At 63.4% G+C, this 16,442-nt stretch overlaps 3 protein-coding genes across 5 annotated transcripts in view; 1 reads left to right on the top strand and 2 right to left on the bottom strand.

The window, feature by feature from the left end:
* Positions 1-8,995, top strand: part of ZBTB46 (zinc finger and BTB domain containing 46) — a 52,826-nt gene extending 43,831 nt beyond the window's left edge. For all 3 annotated transcript variants that reach the window (XM_074347669.1, XM_074347670.1, XM_074347668.1), the window contains exons 4-5: positions 5,048-5,223; positions 5,862-8,995. In XM_074347669.1, the coding sequence (XP_074203770.1) occupies positions 5,048-5,223; positions 5,862-6,236 (551 nt within the window). In that variant the 3' untranslated portion in view covers positions 6,237-8,995. The remainder of the gene's footprint in view (positions 1-5,047; positions 5,224-5,861) is intronic.
* A 182-nt stretch (positions 8,996-9,177) lies between these two features.
* On the bottom strand, positions 9,178-12,803 carry SLC2A4RG (SLC2A4 regulator). Its single transcript, XM_074347674.1, has 8 exons — positions 12,551-12,803; positions 12,130-12,260; positions 11,115-11,224; positions 10,454-10,629; positions 10,279-10,379; positions 9,924-10,197; positions 9,766-9,839; positions 9,178-9,679 (listed from the first exon to the last, which is right to left on the bottom strand). The coding sequence occupies exons 1-8, from the start codon at positions 12,659-12,661 to the stop codon at positions 9,568-9,570; spliced, it is 1,089 nt and encodes a 362-aa protein (XP_074203775.1). The 5' UTR covers positions 12,662-12,803; the 3' UTR covers positions 9,178-9,567.
* A 655-nt stretch (positions 12,804-13,458) lies between these two features.
* Positions 13,459-16,368, bottom strand: LIME1 (Lck interacting transmembrane adaptor 1). The gene is made up of 6 exons (XM_045516215.1): positions 15,825-16,368; positions 14,843-14,961; positions 14,607-14,664; positions 14,449-14,536; positions 14,017-14,372; positions 13,459-13,918 (listed from the first exon to the last, which is right to left on the bottom strand). The coding sequence occupies exons 1-6, from the start codon at positions 16,365-16,367 to the stop codon at positions 13,682-13,684; spliced, it is 1,401 nt and encodes a 466-aa protein (XP_045372171.1). The 5' UTR covers position 16,368; the 3' UTR covers positions 13,459-13,681.
* Between the last annotated feature and the right edge of the window lie 74 nt (positions 16,369-16,442).

Here is a 16,442-nt window from a genome sequence, read left to right as displayed (position 1 = left end):
GTACAGACGGGAGTAAGACAGTGTTGCTCATGACCCTAAATGTAGAAGGAAAGCGTCTTCCAGAAGCTCCCTAGGTCTCTGCAGTCGTGGGGACAGGCAGACATTCCCGAGGCAGCTCCTCAGAAGCACTGACGAGAGCAGTCTGACGAACGAGGTCATCACAGTGCTTAGTTTCTGCGCTGAGAGACGCCATTATGAGAGTGAAAGGGCCACTCACAGCCTGGAGCATCTGCAGTAAACGCATCTGAATATTCAGAAGGATGCATAGAACTGAAAAGTTCAAAGGCTCAGCAGCTCAGTCAATGATCAGAAGCTTGGACGAGCACTTCACTGAAGAGGGTGTCCAAGTGACCCAGGGCTCGGGGTCACTAGGGGCCGGGAGACACTGATGAAAGCCAGGTCTCAGCCCCTCCGCCCTCCTGCCCACGACCGGCGGGAACAGGCTCGTGCACGGCCAGTGGGAACATAAGTTGGTGCAGCCACCATGATAAGCCTCCTTGGCTGTGTCTGCGGAGCCCAGAGAGTCCTTTCTCAGGCACACATCCAACAGAAGTGAGAACATGGTCCCCCAAAAGACACGCAAGACAGCCGTCTGAGCCCCGCTGTGCACGTCGGCTGCAGAACAGGCACGTGGTCCTCGGGCATGTGGAAGACCCCACGGCAGCCAGCAAGCCCAGGCCGCCTCTGTGCTGAGTGAGCCACGCTGCAGCCAGCGGTCAGGACCCCAGGCCGAGCCGCAGAGCCAGCGTCTGGTGATGGAGGGCAGGGCGGCCATCGACCAGCCTCGGTGCGCAAGGGGTGCCACGTGTCCCATTCAGATGGTGGTTCCCTGGGTCTGTATGAGAGAAAAAACTCACTGAGCTGCATGCCTGAAGCTTGTGCACTTCACGTAAGGTTAAAACCTCCTTAAAATAATCAGGACTCATCGTAGCTTTACTATATTCTAACAAAGCGGTAGCCTCGTAAGTTTATAAACGGAAAAACAAAAGTCCGTGTTTGACTCCATTTCTGAAATGCACTTGAAGTGCAGCGTCTTGAGAAATTACAATCAGAGGAAGAATAAAAATCCAGGACTGTTCCAGCTGAAAGACTCGCACGCCCTCCCGCAGAGCCCCCTGTGCTCACCGGCCCCCTGCAGCCGCCTTTCGTCCACTAGCCTTTTCTGGAGTCCTGGGTGTGATCATGAAGTTGCTCTGGAACGTCACTGGCCAGCGACGTTTACCACAGCCCTGCTTCCCCGCAGTGCAAGGCGGAGGCCTGCTTCCTCTGGGCCGGCTTTGCTGAGCGGTGTTCTTGCGGATGCATTTCTGTAAAATTGTACCCCAGTGTGACTGAGCTTCGTGTTTTGAATACACTGGTGCCAGCCTCTCACCTGGCTTCCTGATGATCAAGGTTGCTGTTCACCCTGGAAGCTTGATTCCAGACAAAAAGGATTCTGTTTTTAGGGCAGATTGGGGAGTGTTTCAATTTAATATTCGTGCTTTTTCATTTGTTTTGATCGCTCTCTCACTTTATGAATTTGTAAGGCTTTGTTAGTGTTTATGAGAATCGGTACTGTTCATGGTAGGTAGCACGGTGCCTCCCACCTAAAGGATCACACGCATGTTTTAACTTCTGGAACCTGTGAATGTGACCCTATTACAGACATAATTAAATTAAGGACCACAAGATGAGATCATCTTGAAATATCCAAGTTGGCCCTAAATCCAGTGATGAATATCCTTAAAAGAGACAGAAGAGGAGAGACACAGACACAGGGAGAAGCCACGTGGAGACGGAGGCAGAGACGGGAAGGAGGCGGCCACCAGCCCAGGGACGCCTGGAGCCCCCAGAAGCTGGAAGAGGCAGGAAGGTCCCCCCACTGGAGCCTCCGGAGGGAGTGCGGCCCCGAGACAGCTTGATCTCAGACGTCTGGTCTCCAGGACTGGACGAGGATCGGTTTCTGTTGCTTTAAGCTGCCCAGTTTGTGGTATTTGTTAGAGGAGCAACAGAGACTCATAACGCATGAAGGAAACAGCAAAGTGCGTCATCACGGGGCGAGTTCAGAAGGCGTGTCCTAAGCGGGCCGCCTGCAGCGGGGTGGCCTGCAGAGGCGCAGGACGGAGGGGGGTCCCTGATGGCGCATCAGTCTCTGGTCTGTGCACCCTGAATTGTTGTTCTAGGGGAAAACCCAGCACCTTAGTACAGAGATAAGTTCTTTCTTAAACATGTAGGTCTGAGTTATTAAACACAGGCTAGAATAATCGTTCAAGTTTAAATTACTGTGTGAATAAAAGCAGAATAGAAGCAGTGGCTAACTGTATCCTCAGAAAGACTGTTTTAAATACAATAACCTAAAAGCTCACCTCCCTGCTCTCCTTTTCCACCCCAGCATGGGTGGCACCATTGCTGTACTCTGTGATGACACGAAAATCGAGGTCTCGTGCTGAGGGAACCCGTGGGGACGCGGGCAGCACCACTGCGGCCTCGCTGATGGGCAGCCGGGTGGGCCCAGTGGTCCGAGGGATGAGGCAAAGAGCAGGAGGTGCTCCTCCGTGAGGCAGGCTGCTGGGCGTGGTGAGCCCGGCCCAGCTCCCAGAGGGGGTCCCGCACTGGACATGCCGGGCTGGGTGCCTGTCCCTCCTTCCCGGCTCGGCACCCTCTGCGGGACTCCCTGGCTGGGGGGGGCCCTCCGTCGGGGCGTGGGAGCCCTGCTTGGGGAGGGCTGGCTCCTCACCCACGGCAGAGCTGCTGGACGCTCTGCTTGCCTCCCCGGCCCGCCGGCTGAGTCTGCAGGGTGCAGTGCTGCTGGCGGTGTGGCCGTGGTCTGTGTCCCCCGTGCCCTCAGGAGGCTGAGAGCGCGGCGCACGGGCCTGCTTGGCGCGCGACTCAGGGTCTATCTCTGAGTGCAGATGTTCTCCCGTGGGGACCTTACGGAGCATCATTCACAGGGTAGAAAACCTAGACAACATACACGTTCTACAGGAGGATTTCTGTCTAATCAAATATGACACACTCACACATTTAAGAACTTACAGATAAAAATCATGGCGTGAAAGGTGGTCTCAGCATGGTACGTGGTGGACCGTGGCTACTGTGTGTGATGGGACACGGGGACTGTCCCCGTCTCCTGCTTCGTGTGCCTTCCCCGGGAGGCGCCAGCCCTCCCGCCCCAGCTCCCAGCCACACGCGCTCACACACGCTCCTGCATGTACCAAAATGCCTCGCCTCTTAGGACAGTGCCTGGTGACCGTTCCCAGGCGTTTGGCACGGAAACCGTGAGGGGGGTGGACGGGTGGCTGGGCCCAGGGCAGCGCCACGTATCAGCTATGATGCCGTCCACACAGCCCTGTCCTGGGGCCGTGATGGCCTCAGCTGGGGCAGCCGTCAGGCCTGAGCAGGTACAGGGTCACCTGGGGTGGTGTCCCCCCGCTACGGCCTGGCATTTGTGGGGTGCAGGAGGTCCCAGAGTAAGGAGCTCTCAGGTCCAGGAGAGCGGACAGGCTCCTGGCAGACCCACAGATGGCCTCGCTGACCTGTGTTCTGGAAGATAAAGAAATCTGGTTGCTTGATGCATGGACCCCCTTTACGATGTCTCAGGAGAGGCTGCACAGCTTGTTTAAGGAATCAGAGAAAATGTTCCGCTCGGTGTTTTCCCACACTCCAGCGGGCGTGCTTCAGGAACGGAGCTGCAGAGCCGGCGCAGCCACACGTGTGCAGGGGCCTGGCGTCCAGGCCACAGTGCTCAGGGTCACCGCGCTGGGCCGCCCAGTTGGTGCCATTTCAGTGGTGACGTGCCCATGGCTGGGGGTCCGAGCAGCAGGATGGGTGGGGGCCCAGGCGGCACACTTCAGGGAGATGGTGGCGAGGGTCCCTGCCTCTGTGTGACCCGGGGTCTGGGGTGCAGGGCTCTTAAGCTGTCTGGTCTTCTTGCAGCAGACTGGCTGGCTCCCCCCAGCGAGGAGGGCTGGCTTCTGGTCAGCTTCCCGGCCTCTCCCCACTCCTGTGGGCAGCGTGACACTGTGGCCTTTGTTTTCTCATCTGCTTCCCTCTTGGCATCTGCAGGGGTGGCTGTGATGGAGGCCGGAGCCTGCTGTGCCTGGATGCTCGGTAGGGGTCTGATCAGGGTCCCGCTCCTGCTGGTTAGGGTTGGTTCCACCAGCCTGCCTTTGGCCCGGCTGTCGGGACCCTGGGTCTGTCCCCTGGGTGCCGGTGCCACTGCACAGCTGGCGGGTGTCCGCTGTGGCCATCCAGGTTGTGGGCGGCGTGAGCGCCAGGAAGCTGCTCCCAGACACCGGAGACCAGACGGCTGCCCCAGGCTTCTCCCGTGGGAGGAAATGCCGCCCAGCACTTGGGCTGCTCCCAGCAACCCCAGTGAGCCTGGGGTGAGGGGGCCTGGGGCCTGGGCACAGGGCAGATGCCCCTGACGCCAGAGGGGGTGGCTGTGGCGTCACTCAGGGTGAGCTGCCTTTGTGCCCAGTGGGGGGCCTTGCACGGCAGGACTGACACCGGGGACCCCGACTTCTAACTCCCCTCATGAGGGGAGGGAGAGTGGGGATGACCCACACCCTGCGGCAGAGGTTCACTGTGCCTTTGGGGCTGGCCGGCCTCTTGTTGGGCTGTGTCCACCAGGCAGCAGCTCTGCTCTGGGTAAAGCCACCAGCCTGCGGACGTGAACGTGAGGACGTGCGGGTGTGAGGGCGTGTGGGCGTGAGGGCGTGCGGGTGTCCCGGCATGCGGGCGTGCGGGCGTGAGACGTGTCGATGGGGCGGCGGCCCCGCTGGCTCCTGCCCGCGTCCGTGCTGGCGTTCCTGCCGGGACTCCGTGTGTGGACTCTGTGTTTTGGGGGCTGATGCGGGAGATGCTAGCTGACCTGAGAAGTGTTCTTAGAAAGTGGGGGCCGTCACCTCTGGCCTGGGGCCCCGGCCTGTCCCGCAGCTCCGGACATCAGCCCTGCAGGGACGCCCAAGCCCCGAGTGGAGACTGGGCTCCAGGGCAGGGTTCCGAGTGGGTTGTGGGGGGCGGCGGGCGCACGGCGCCGGGCTCACCACCATCTGTTGTCTTCCAGTCAACGAGTTTGCGGTGATCAGGAAGAAGTTCAAGTGCCCGTACTGCAGCTTCTCGGCCATGCACCAGTGCATCCTCAAGAGGCACATGCGCTCCCACACCGGCGAGCGGCCCTACCCCTGCGAGATCTGCGGGAAGAAGTTCACCAGGCGCGAGCACATGAAGCGGCACACGCTGGTGAGCGGGCGGCGGGGCGGCGGGTCGAGTCCAGGGCGGTCCTCGCAGGCCCTGGGCCTAGAGGAGGGAGGCAGCACTGGTCACTCTAGGAAGCGGGTTCACAGCTGTAGGAGGAGCACTGAAGCGGCAGTCGGGGTCCCCCTTGGCGAGCCCCCGGCCCTCCTGCCCAGGTCCGCACTTGGCCCAGCTCCCAGACGCCCTGACTGGATTTCTCAGGAGACAGGTGCCTCGAGTCATTGCCGGTCACCGCTGTCCTGGGGCTCCCATCACCCGGCCTCCAAACCACCTGGCCCCCTCAGGCCTCCAGGCCCTAGCCAGCAGCTGTGGGAGCTCCTCCCCTCAGAGGGCAGAGTTCAGAGATCATTGCTCAGCATCTGCAGAGAAGTGTAGGGAGCGAGGCAGAGGAGACAGCATGACTCTCAAGCAGGCCTGAGCTCCGGACAGACCAGCCCCGATGAGGGGAGGGACACAGCCCGCCGACTGCCCACGCCCTTCTGGACAGGGATGAGTGTTGGTGGCACCTGCAGTTCTGTGTGTGCAGTGGTCCCAGACAGAGTCAGGGGCCTGAGCAGGCCTGTTGCCTGCCGTCCGCCTGCACTGACCACCCTCCCCCGGCACTGACCATCCTCTCCCCGCAGGTCCACAGCAAGGACAAGAAGTACGTGTGTAAACTGTGCAGCCGCGTGTTCATGTCGGCCGCCAGCGTGGGCATCAAGCATGGCTCGCGGCGCCACGGTGTGTGCGCAGACTGCGCGGGTCGCAGCGGGGCCGGGCCCCTGGACGGCAGGGGCGCCGAGGGCTCCCCTGAGCTGTTCGCTGGCGATGGGCCGTACCTGGAGGACCCCGAGGACCCGCGCGGCGAGGGCGAGGAGGAGCTGGGCGAGGATGAGGACGACGTGGGCCTGGCCCACGAGGACGCACTGTTGGGGGACGACAAGGAGGACGAGGACTCGCCACGGGGGCCCCACAGCCCTGCGGGGGGCGGCGACAAGGACTTCACCTGGATCTCCTAGGCTGGGGCTGGGGCCTCCTGTCTGCCTCCGCCGCTGGCGTGTGTGCCCCACCCCCGACGTGCGCAGACGCCAGCCCGTGGGTTCAGAAGTGAGTGGGGCTCCAGCAGAGCGCGGAGCTGGGGCGTGGGGGCAGCCAGGGAGCTGTGTGGTCTCCACAGCAGGTGGGAGTGGTGGGCAACGGGGGAGCCCATGGTCTGGGCTCCGGCGCACTGTGGCCTGAGGCCAGGAAAGGGTGGACACCGCTGGGCTCCCAGGTGCGTCCCCGGGGGCCCAGGTCCAGGAGCTGCAGACCTGGCACCGTGTCCACCCTCCCCCTTCTTCCCCTCCGCCTCTGCAGCCTGGTCACTGCCTGCGGCCGCTGCACCCCAGGCCACTGGCTCTGCGGCCACCCTGCAGGGTCCGGGTCCAGGTCCCGTGTCCGGAAAGCCCCGCGGCCCCCCTGCCTCCGGGCTCTGGTGCTGAACGCGGGGCAGCTGCTGACCGCGGGCCGGGCTCCCAGGTGCTATCTTCCGCGGGGCGGCGGCGGGGCCGGGTGCTCCCGCTGCAGGGCCTGCTCCACGTTCTGCGTGCACTTCTCAGGGCCCGGGCCGTCTGCCGCCCAGGCCCGTCCTGCTGACCCTCCCGGCGGGCTTGCCTTCGTTGCTGCTAACACTGGAGGGTGTCCCGCTGCCGCGCCCCTCCCCGCGTGGGTAACCAGACTGCCTAAGTCCTAAGGTAGCAGGTAATCGCGTGAAATGGTTCTGTTCAGCATCATCCTTCTCACCTGACGAAGCCTGAGGGCTATCTTTCCTTTGGCGTGTTTCCAGGTCTTGCTCGTGACCTGTCTGCGCTCTTTTCTGAGCTGCCAAGGCCCTGCGTTGTGCTGTGAGGACGTCTCCCTCCCAGGTTGCAGGGCACAGACCCGTCTGTCTTCCTTCCCGCGGGTCCTGACCAGGCCCACGACACAGACATTCCGTGCCTCCCAGCTCGCTCCTCCTGTCGCGGGCGTCTGTCTGTCAGTGCAGGACCGCTTGGGTGCTGAGCTGGGGCGCCACAGGCGGCGCTGGGCTTTTCCACTCGTTTCCCACAGCCGTCAGCCCCGCAGTTTTCCAGGCGGAGAAAGGAAAACCCCGCAGACCGTCTGGGGCCAGTGGTGGCGACTGGAGCACAGCCTCCGGCCTGCTGGGGTTGGGGGGCGGCTGGCCAAGGGTGCTGACCTGAAGTCTTGCCCAGGGGAGAAGTCACAGCTTTGTTTTTGTTTTAGATACCGTCCGTAGAAGAGGGCTGCGCTCCACCCCCCTCAGCTGGGGAAGCTGTGAGCTCAAGGCTGGCGCGGGGGCTGGGGGACGGGGGGTCCGGTGCTGGGGGCTCCGGTCCCCTTCTGCCTTTCACAGCGAGGCCTGGCTGAGCCTGTCAGCAGGGCGCTCACCCGTGTCCCTTTCCCCAACTTTCTAACCCTTTTATAAACAGACTTCCTTTCTTATAAAACGCATTTGGAAACCAGACCTTTGCTACAAAGTGTCTCTGGGTTTGGTCCCGGGCCCACCTCTCAGGCCGTCCTGCCCACGACCCGGGCCACCTCTGCCCTGCACTCAGGACTCCCGCTCTCCGCCCTGCTCGCTACCCGCGCGGGACCACCCTTGCTGCCCTGTCCCCTTTCTGGGGTGTCGCCGTCAGTGCCACCAGGGCATTTTCTTCCCTGAAACAGTACTTTCCAGGAAGACTGAGGGTCCCACTTCCTGCCCCCGAGCCCCCAGTGTTGTTTATTCTCGTGTGCGGTAAACTCAGTGCTGAATTTCAGAGATGAGACGAACACATAGCCTCTCAGGAGGCATGGAGGGAAAAGACGTGTAATGGTTTTTTTTACGTGATTTTTTTCCCCCAAAATCAATGTTTAAACTAATAAATATTTTTTTATGAAGAGGAAAAAGACGTGCAGATTACATTTCACATTTTGTACTTTTTCGTTTGTGTGTGTCTGTACTTGGCATTGGCAACGCCGTGGAACACAGTCCGTCAGGTGGCAGGGTCTTTGCGGGTGGGGTGGGGGGCCGGGAAACCAAGACTTCTGTATCAAACTCCGGATCCTGACCAGGCTGTAGGTTTGGACTCTGGTCTGGGGGACAGTCACAACACTGCCAGGACTCGATAGGGACCTCTGCTCAAGACACAGCTACTGCTTCCAACTTTGCACATCTTCCTTTTAAAAAGAAAACCCTGAGAAAATGCAAAAACTGGAACTTTTTGCAATATTATGAAAGATAATATTATTTTCGCTTATTCTGTGACATGTGCAACTCTTAAGAAAGCCATACTTAATGGTGTTTCTGTTTTTTAGACCCTATGTTGTGTTTTCGTGTGCGGCCCTTTTTAGAACTACTTGTAGTGAGGGCGCTGTGTGCTTCTCTTAAATATTTATTTTTTCAACATGCTTTCAACCTGTCAACAAAGACAAAACAGACAAAAAACAGGCAGTGTTTGAAGACTGTTGACTTTTTTTCTGGGGATAATCTATATTATACCGACTTTTATTAATTATTACAAACCTGTGTTTGTGCTGGAGACGTGTTTATTACTTGGGGGAGTTTTTCGTAATCAGTCGATGGGATATCACAGCTCTGTTGTCTGCTCCCTGTGCCGCTGACAGGTAAACAGTACTTCGCCTAGTGGTCTTGAGATTTCTTGTCTGCCTGGGCGCACTCTGGGCCTTTCTGTGACGGGATTAGCTAGACATTCTTGCAAAGCGATCACTTTCAATAAATTGGGAAATTGCTGCTTGAGTAGATGCCTCGTGTGTGTTTCAGACAGTGTCCCCTCCTCCAGCCTCACCTGGGTCCAGGTGGCCAGTGACCCCCACCCCCAGGCAGCCTGGTTGCTGGCCTCCTGCCTGCCCACCCCACTGCTCCTGCCCACGGCAGGACCCCAGTTCCATGTCCTCCCCAACCCAGGAGGCAGAAACAGCTTTTGGAAAAACCCCAAATCTTTAATTTTTCTTCTCGCCTGGTTTGGCCCAGACTCGAGACACCTGAGCTTTGAAAACACGGTACAAATGTCCATCCCAGGCCCTCAAATGGTCAGGTTAAGTGCAGGTGGGGGAGCCCCCTCCCCAACACCCCCTCAAAGTGCATTGAGGACTGGGCCCCATGTGGCCACAAAGCTGGGCTCATCACACCCCTGACAGGTCCAGGGCCGACAGGCAGGGGTGGCCACCCCTGGGGATCCCGGGCCAAGGGGACAGCTGTGAGGTTTGGCTTTAGTGCAAAAGGCTGGTTTCTTCAGAGGCACTTTGAACAGTGGGGGCCCCCCTAGTTAGAAAACCCTGCGGCTAGGAGAGGCCTCGGTGGGGGGGGGCTCAGTCCAGGAAGCGCTGGCAGGCCTTCTTCCAGCGGCAGGCTGTGCACCACAGGTCCCGACGGTCCATGCCGTACACCTTCCGGCACTTCTTGGCATCACCTCGGGGCTTCCTGGGGGGACACACGAGGCCATGGGTGCTGCTGGGCTGGGACCCTCCCTGCCTGGTGCCTGCCCCAGCCCCTCTACACACACGCACCTTAGACTGGCACCAAGCTTGGCGGGCAGGGCTGGGGTGGGCTGTGGCTCCAGGAGGGTGGGTGCCTGGCAGCCCTGAGAGGAGACACAGCTGTGGCCTTACACCCCTCCGGAGCACCCCAAGACCCGGACCCAGCAGCTGCCAGTGGCCTCACCTACCTGGTAGGCATGGTCATGGTGGCACACCTGGGGGGACGCTGCGGAGCTCAGCACTGGGGGTGGGGGCAGGGACAGTGGGTGCAGCAGAGTGGGCAGGGCTGGGGGCTCCGGGGGCTCCAGCAGCTCCAGGCGGGGGAAGGAGGGTGGCACGGAGGCCGTGGGGGACCCGGGGGTCAGGCTGAACAGCCCCTCGGTCAGCGAGTCCATGCTGACGTCCAGCTCTGTGTAGTAGAAGTCCTCCTCGCCATCACTCTGCTCGGGCTCGGCCTGCCGCCTGCTGGGGGCGCGGTGGGTGGAGCTGAAGCGGAACCCAGTCTGGCCGCCCCCCCACCCCCCACCGCTGGCCCCACCGCACCCCAGGTGCACCAGGCGGATGTGTCTCTGCATCCCAGAGGCTGTGCTCAGCACCTTCCCGCAGCGCTTCCACAGACACTGGAACAGGACCTGCAGCGAGCTCTGGGTGACAATGGCCAGGGGTCAGGCTCGGCCACCTGTGTCCATCCTGCCCAGTGGGCTGTCCTCAGGCTCACCTTCCTCTTCCTCAGGGCGGGCTCCCCGAACAGGAAGTGGGCTGCCTCAGGAGGCAGCGGGGGCGACGGTGTAGATGGAGAGGACTGGTCACTGGCCACGTCCCAGCCCCAGTCCCCGCTGCTGCAGCTGCTCAGTGGCCGCACCAGGGCCTCCTTCCAGGGCTCCAAGCTGGGCTCTGCGGGGACATACCAGTGCCACTGTTGGCACTTTCGGTGGGCTCAGGCTGCTTTGCAGAAACTGGCTTCGAGGCCCTTAACTCGGAGCCTCCACCTGTTCACCTGTTCTCAGGTAAGCTTGGTGGGAAAGGACCTCTTGGAAGAGGCAGTGGTCAGGAGTTGGCTACAGTAGGAGCTGACTAGCCTCTCCAGCACATGGAAGGAAAAACAGAAGAGTCCCGTGTGGGCAGACGCCTAGCCAGCCAGGAGATGGACAGGTCACAGAGGCCTGCAGGCCTGGGCACTGCAGCTTGGGCCTCGGTGAGGGGCAGAGGGGGTCCTGAGGTACATTTTAGGCCTCAAGAGGTGCATTTAGAAGATGGTGTTCCAGGACAGGGGGCCTCTGCTTACTGCACAGGGGCTTGGAGGTTTGTAGGGTACTGGAGGGACAGTGGTCCTGGGCCCTGCCACCACCCCCACCCCAAGCCAGGCTTCTAAGTCTCACCTGTGCTGAAGGCTACAGCTGGGGCCCCCAGCAGGAGGGGGCTGGTGGACAGGCTTGTGAGGGCTGCGGCAGCCATGACCTCATCGGGCTGGGCCTTTCCTCGGGGGGCTCTGGAGGAGATGGGGGCGGGGTGCAGGTGGGGCCCAGGAAGTACTTCAGGCCCCTCCCATGGCCCAGTACACGTGCAGGCCTGGGCACGTGTGTGCACCAGACTCCCTCACTCCAGGAGCTGGGCAGGAGGCCCAGCCCCACCCCCAGCTCAGGTGGCCAAGCCCCAGATCTCCAGGAACCACCAAGAACTGGCCTGGGCAGGGGTCCTCCCTCAGCCTGACTTCTCTGCAGCCTGGGCTTTGTTCCAGGTGGTGTCTTCAGACCCTGGTGCTGGACAGGGGTCTGAGGCCCCGCTGGTGGGGCCAGCCCAGGCCAGGTCCAGCCCTCCCCCAATCACACATTAACCAGGGTTGTGCAACAGCAGCTGTGGGCCTAGTGCCAGGCCTGGGAGGGCGGGAGCAGCCAGCAGTCAGCAGCAGCCAGGGGAGACTGGGCTCCAAGCACAAGCCGGGCCCCAGGCCCCAGCCGGCCAGACCAGAGCCCGCCCCTGCCTGCGCAGTCAGCGAGGGTGTCAGGCACCCTGGAGGGTTTCACAGCTTGCAGAGCTGGGGAGATGACCACCAGGGGCCCGGGATTCCTGGATAGTCGCTTCCACACCGGCCCGCAGCCTCTTCTGCACAGAGACAGACAACCGCTCCCTCCTAGTTCTGCGCACTCGCCCCCAGGGTTTGGGGGGAACGAGGCCTACTAACACATTGGTCATTTCTGATTAACTCCTCCAAGGCTGAAGAGTTGGGAGGTGGGAGCAGAAACCCAGGTCAGGACGCTGACCTGCCCTCCACCGAGGCCCTCTACGGGGGTGGGGTCGGGAAGGCTCCTGCCCGTGCCCCACCCACCACCCCTGCACACGCGGGCGCATGTGTGCACACGCCCCCCTCGGCCCGGCTCGCGGGCCCCGGCTCACCTATGCACTGGCACCGGGACGTGCGCCAAAGGCGCCCGGGGCCCCGCAGCCCCCGCCCCCGCCCCCGGGGCCCCGAGGTCCGCGGCCCGCGGCTCCGGCTCCTGAGGCAGCGCGAACTCCACAGCAGGGCCCTGCGGACGCGGGCGGCTCAGCCGGGACAGCGGCCGGGTCCCCAACCCCGCCGCCACCCCAACTCGCTGGCGCCCGCCCCCAAACCGGCTGTGGCCGGTGCGGCCCCGCCTCCGGCCCCGCCCCCGGCTGCGGCGGCGGGAAGCGCTCCGGGCGCCGGCCCAGCCCCGCCAGCCCCACGGACACGCGCGAAGACGTGCCGCCCTCGCTCGCCCCGCCCGGGGGCCCAAAGTTCGTGCAGCCCGACGCCATCTTCGCAGCGGCAACTTTGCCGGTGCCCCACGCCCGGTACCTGCGGCGGCGCGGGCACCGACACGAGCGTGGCCGCGGGGTCCCGGCCGGCGGCGCGGGGAGGGGGACCCCCGCAGCCCGGGCCGGGCGCCGGGGGACGCTTGGCCTCCATGGCCGGCCGGCCGGCCGGGCGCCAAGGCTGCAGCGGCGAGGGCGGACACTCGGGACGCGGCCCCGGGCCGGGCCGGGCCGGGCTGGCCGGGCCGCCGACCCCCGCCCTGGATCGGCCGCCGCCCGCGCCTCGCTGCCCGGAGGCTGCCGGCCGGCCCCGCCCCCTCCTCGAGGCCCGAGGCCCGAGGCCCCGCCCCGCCCCGCCCCGCCCCCGCGTGCCCATTGGCCTGCCCTGCGGCCCGGCCCGGCCCCGCCCCGTCCGTCTGCTCCCGCGCTGGTCGCTCCCGCGCCGGCCTGGGAAGGGGTGCGGCCCGCGCCCGCCCGCTCAACGCCCCGCCCCCTCCCGAGCTCGGCGCCGGCAGGCCCTGGCGTCCGGCGGGCCGGCTTCCTCGCGGGTTGCTGCTACGCGAGCTGCGGGATCTGGGAGGGGGCCGCGTCTCCTTGGCGGGCTTCCCGGGAGCAGGTTACTCTTTAACGCACGGCCGCCCACCTCCCCCACCCCTTATGTAACTCCAGGGGCCTGGTGGCGGAGCCCTCCCTGACATTCTGGGTCCAGGTCCCACCCTGGGGCGGCCACCGGGCGGGCCGGCTCACTGCCCTGAGGGCCCACTGGCCTAGGGACCACCCCCCAGGGCTTGCCTCCCTCCCTACTCGGTCTTCTGAGCCCGACCCGCCGGTGTCCCCAGGCGGAAGGGAGCCCGTCCCGAGGGGAGGTTTTAAACTACTTCCCGACCTCCCCACACTCCCTGCCCGCCCAGCCTCCCAGGCTTTCAAGAAGAGCAGGCGGTGAGGCAAGGCTGTGTTCGGCGCCTGAGCTGGGGATTTATTGAGAGGCTGCCCTGGACCCCAGGGACCCCACAGGCTGGCAGCCCTGCGATCTGGAATTTCTGCTGTCAGCTGTGTGTGGGAGGGGACTGTGGGGGAAGTGAAGGGTGGCACCCCACTCTGGAGGAAGGACCATGGTACTTGGGTGTTTAGACAGGAAGCAGGGGGCTCCATGCCCTGCATATATCCTCTCCTGCTAGGAGCTCGAGCTAGGGGGCTCCAGGTGCGCAGAAGCCCCCATCTCCTGGATGCTCTCATACACGTTTTCCAGGAGGCTCTTGTCCACACCCAGACCCCTGAGTGGAAGGACCTCGTAGGCCGAGTCACCCCTCAGAGCCAGAATTGCTCCCCCTCCATTGGGGTTGGGCTGGCATGTGGCAGGTCCTGGGTCCCTCCTTTTAGGCTTGCTGACCCTGGAGTACAGGAGGTCCACCTGGAGAGAGGAAGCCAACCCGGAGAGGGGTCAGCACCATCCGTTCTGCCAAGGATCTGCTCAGTCCAACCCACCCTGCCTCACATCCTTCACTATACCTGAGTGGCTGGGGTCAGCTCAGCCTTCCCCAGCTCCAGGCCTTGGGGACCCCGATCTGTTCCCTTGAACTTCTGGATGCAAGCATACTCAGCCACCACGGGTCTGGCCGCAGGCCCAGGCCTGGCACAGCTGCTGGTCAGCCATGACCCTGTCCACACCCCAGGGCTGACTGCCAGGCTGGCCCGGGGGATTGCAGCCAGCCCCACGTTGGAATAGGTGGCCTCGGGGCCGGTGGAGGGCGCAGCCAGGGGCAGCTCCAGGTGTGAGAAGGCTGCTGGGGGCCTGGTAGTGCCTCTGGACACCTCTGGCCATTGTGGGCACAGGAAATCCACGCTGGCGGGCCGTGGGGCTGGGGCTGGGGTCAGGGAAGGGATCACTCAGGGTCAGGGGATGCCTGCCCACTGCCAGGCCCGGCCCTCCCACTGGCTCACCTCTGCTGCAGGGCCGGCTGCGGTGCAGCTCATGCAGTCTGGTGTCCGACTTGCTGAGGGAGTGGTGGTAGGGCCGTCTCATCAGTGACTGGGGGCGAGGAAGACTGGCTGGTGCCCTGCTGGCCCCACCCTGGCCCCGGGGACAGCCTGGCACTCACCCCTTCCGCTGGCATCACACTGTCCTGCAGCCTGGACAGCTGCCTTGGCACCCGCTTCCTGGGGGCAAGAGGGTCATCAGGCCAGTGAGGCAGACACGCGGGTCAAGGGCATCTGCCCCTGGTCTGAGGCCCACAGGGAGGCATGTGTACAGAGCTGGTGCTAGGCCAGCCTGGAGCCCCACCCCTTCTGGCTGCAGAGCTGAGCCAGGCCCCACCAAGGCCAGGGGTGGACATACCTGTGGCAGGCTGAGCACAGCACCCACAGCCAGAGCAGGAAGGTGAGGCACCCTAGGACCCAGAGGGCAGGAGGGGCCAAGGGCACCTGTGGCCTCATCCTGCAAAGCCGTGGACAGGCCTGGAGGCAGAAGACAGAGGGCTGGGGGCTAAGGGACTGGGCACCTCCCTGACAGGCCCACTCCTGCGACTCCAGCTGCTGGGCGTTTCCCTCCCCCTTGGGTGCTGACTCAGCACACAGGAAACCCCAAGGCTCAGCACCCCTCCTTCCTACAGAGGCTGAGGGGACACAGCCCAGGTGCCTACCTTCCCACCTCTGCCTGGGGACTCCTGGTGAGTGTGAGGTGTGCTCTGCCTGGCCCCTGGGCACTTGAGTTGGTGAGGATGAGCAGGTGATGGCCAAGCATGGCCAGTGAGGAGGGGCAGGGCAGCTGTGACCTGGCCAAAGCCCTGCTGTGGTCACTGCAGCCCAAACCTGAGAGCCAGGGAGGCCCTGAGGTCACACCCTAGGCTTGCAAGCCACGAGCCACACTCACCTGCAGCCACGTCCTGCCCAGGCATGGCTCCTGTCTCAGGTATGCCCCCTAGCTGTCCGCTACAGAGGCTGGCCCCTGAGGGGCTGGAAAGCCGGTGGAGGGGGAGGAAGGGCTGCTCTGGGCATTGCCTGCCCCACCCCACCTCTCCATCCACCGCTCCAACTGTCTCTGCCACTGGACGTCTGCTTCCTGGCGTCTTACAGAGCTGCTTGAGGGGAGAGGGCGTCTACCCCACAACCAGCATGGTCTTGTAGTCCAGCAGCACAGAGCCAGGGGATGGGGTGTTTTGGAGGTGGAGGCCAGTCTGCCCAGACCCAGGGAGGACCCAGGCCCCAGTGACCTGACCTGGTAGGGCCCAATCCTCCCAGACCCCAGTCCTCAGCTGTCCGAGGAAGGCACTAAGCGGCCTGGGGCCCTGGCCAGGCTGGAGACCAGAGCAGACACTTACCAAGGCCGAGGCGCACGCCTCCTCCGCTGTCTGGGGCAGCAGGCAGCCTGGGCACCTTGAGGCGCGGTGCCTTTGTGCAGCCCTCAGCCCAGCTCCCACCTCACTTCCTGCCTGTGCGTCAGGCTGCGTCTCCCCACACAGCCACTCAACCCTGCACTGCAGCCTCAGCCACCTGCCGCGGCCCCGCCTGGGGTCTCGGCGGTACCGGGTGGGGGTGCACTGTGAGCCAGCACTGTCCTGAGAGCTGGCCGTAGGTTGTCTCCAGCCACGACGAGGTGGGCACACCAGCCAGGAGACAGGCACAGCACGGGAACTGGGTGGTCTTGTGGCCGCCCAGCCCTGGGGCTGAACCCAGACTCTCGGGCTGCCAACACCCCTGGGGGCCTGCACGGTCTCCTCCCACCGTGGCAGCAGCGGCTCCACCCATCTGTGGTTCAGGCGACAAGGGGGGCACCTCAGGCTCTGATCTGCCTCAGAGCTGCTGGCAGAGCCCCTTCTGGGAGGGCAGTGAGAATGCCAGTCCTCCTGGGCCCTCTGCCTCATTCAGGACCCCTCCAGTCCCGACCCGAGTCCTGGTGCAAAGACCCCTCCCTCTCCACAAAGACCCCACAGCCAGCC

Source organism: Camelus bactrianus, chromosome 19 (assembly GCF_048773025.1).
Source record: "Camelus bactrianus isolate YW-2024 breed Bactrian camel chromosome 19, ASM4877302v1, whole genome shotgun sequence".
NCBI lineage: Eukaryota > Metazoa > Chordata > Mammalia > Artiodactyla > Camelidae > Camelus > Camelus bactrianus.
The sequence above is the reverse complement of the archived record's forward strand: the minus strand, read 5'-3'. Positions and strand labels throughout refer to the sequence as shown.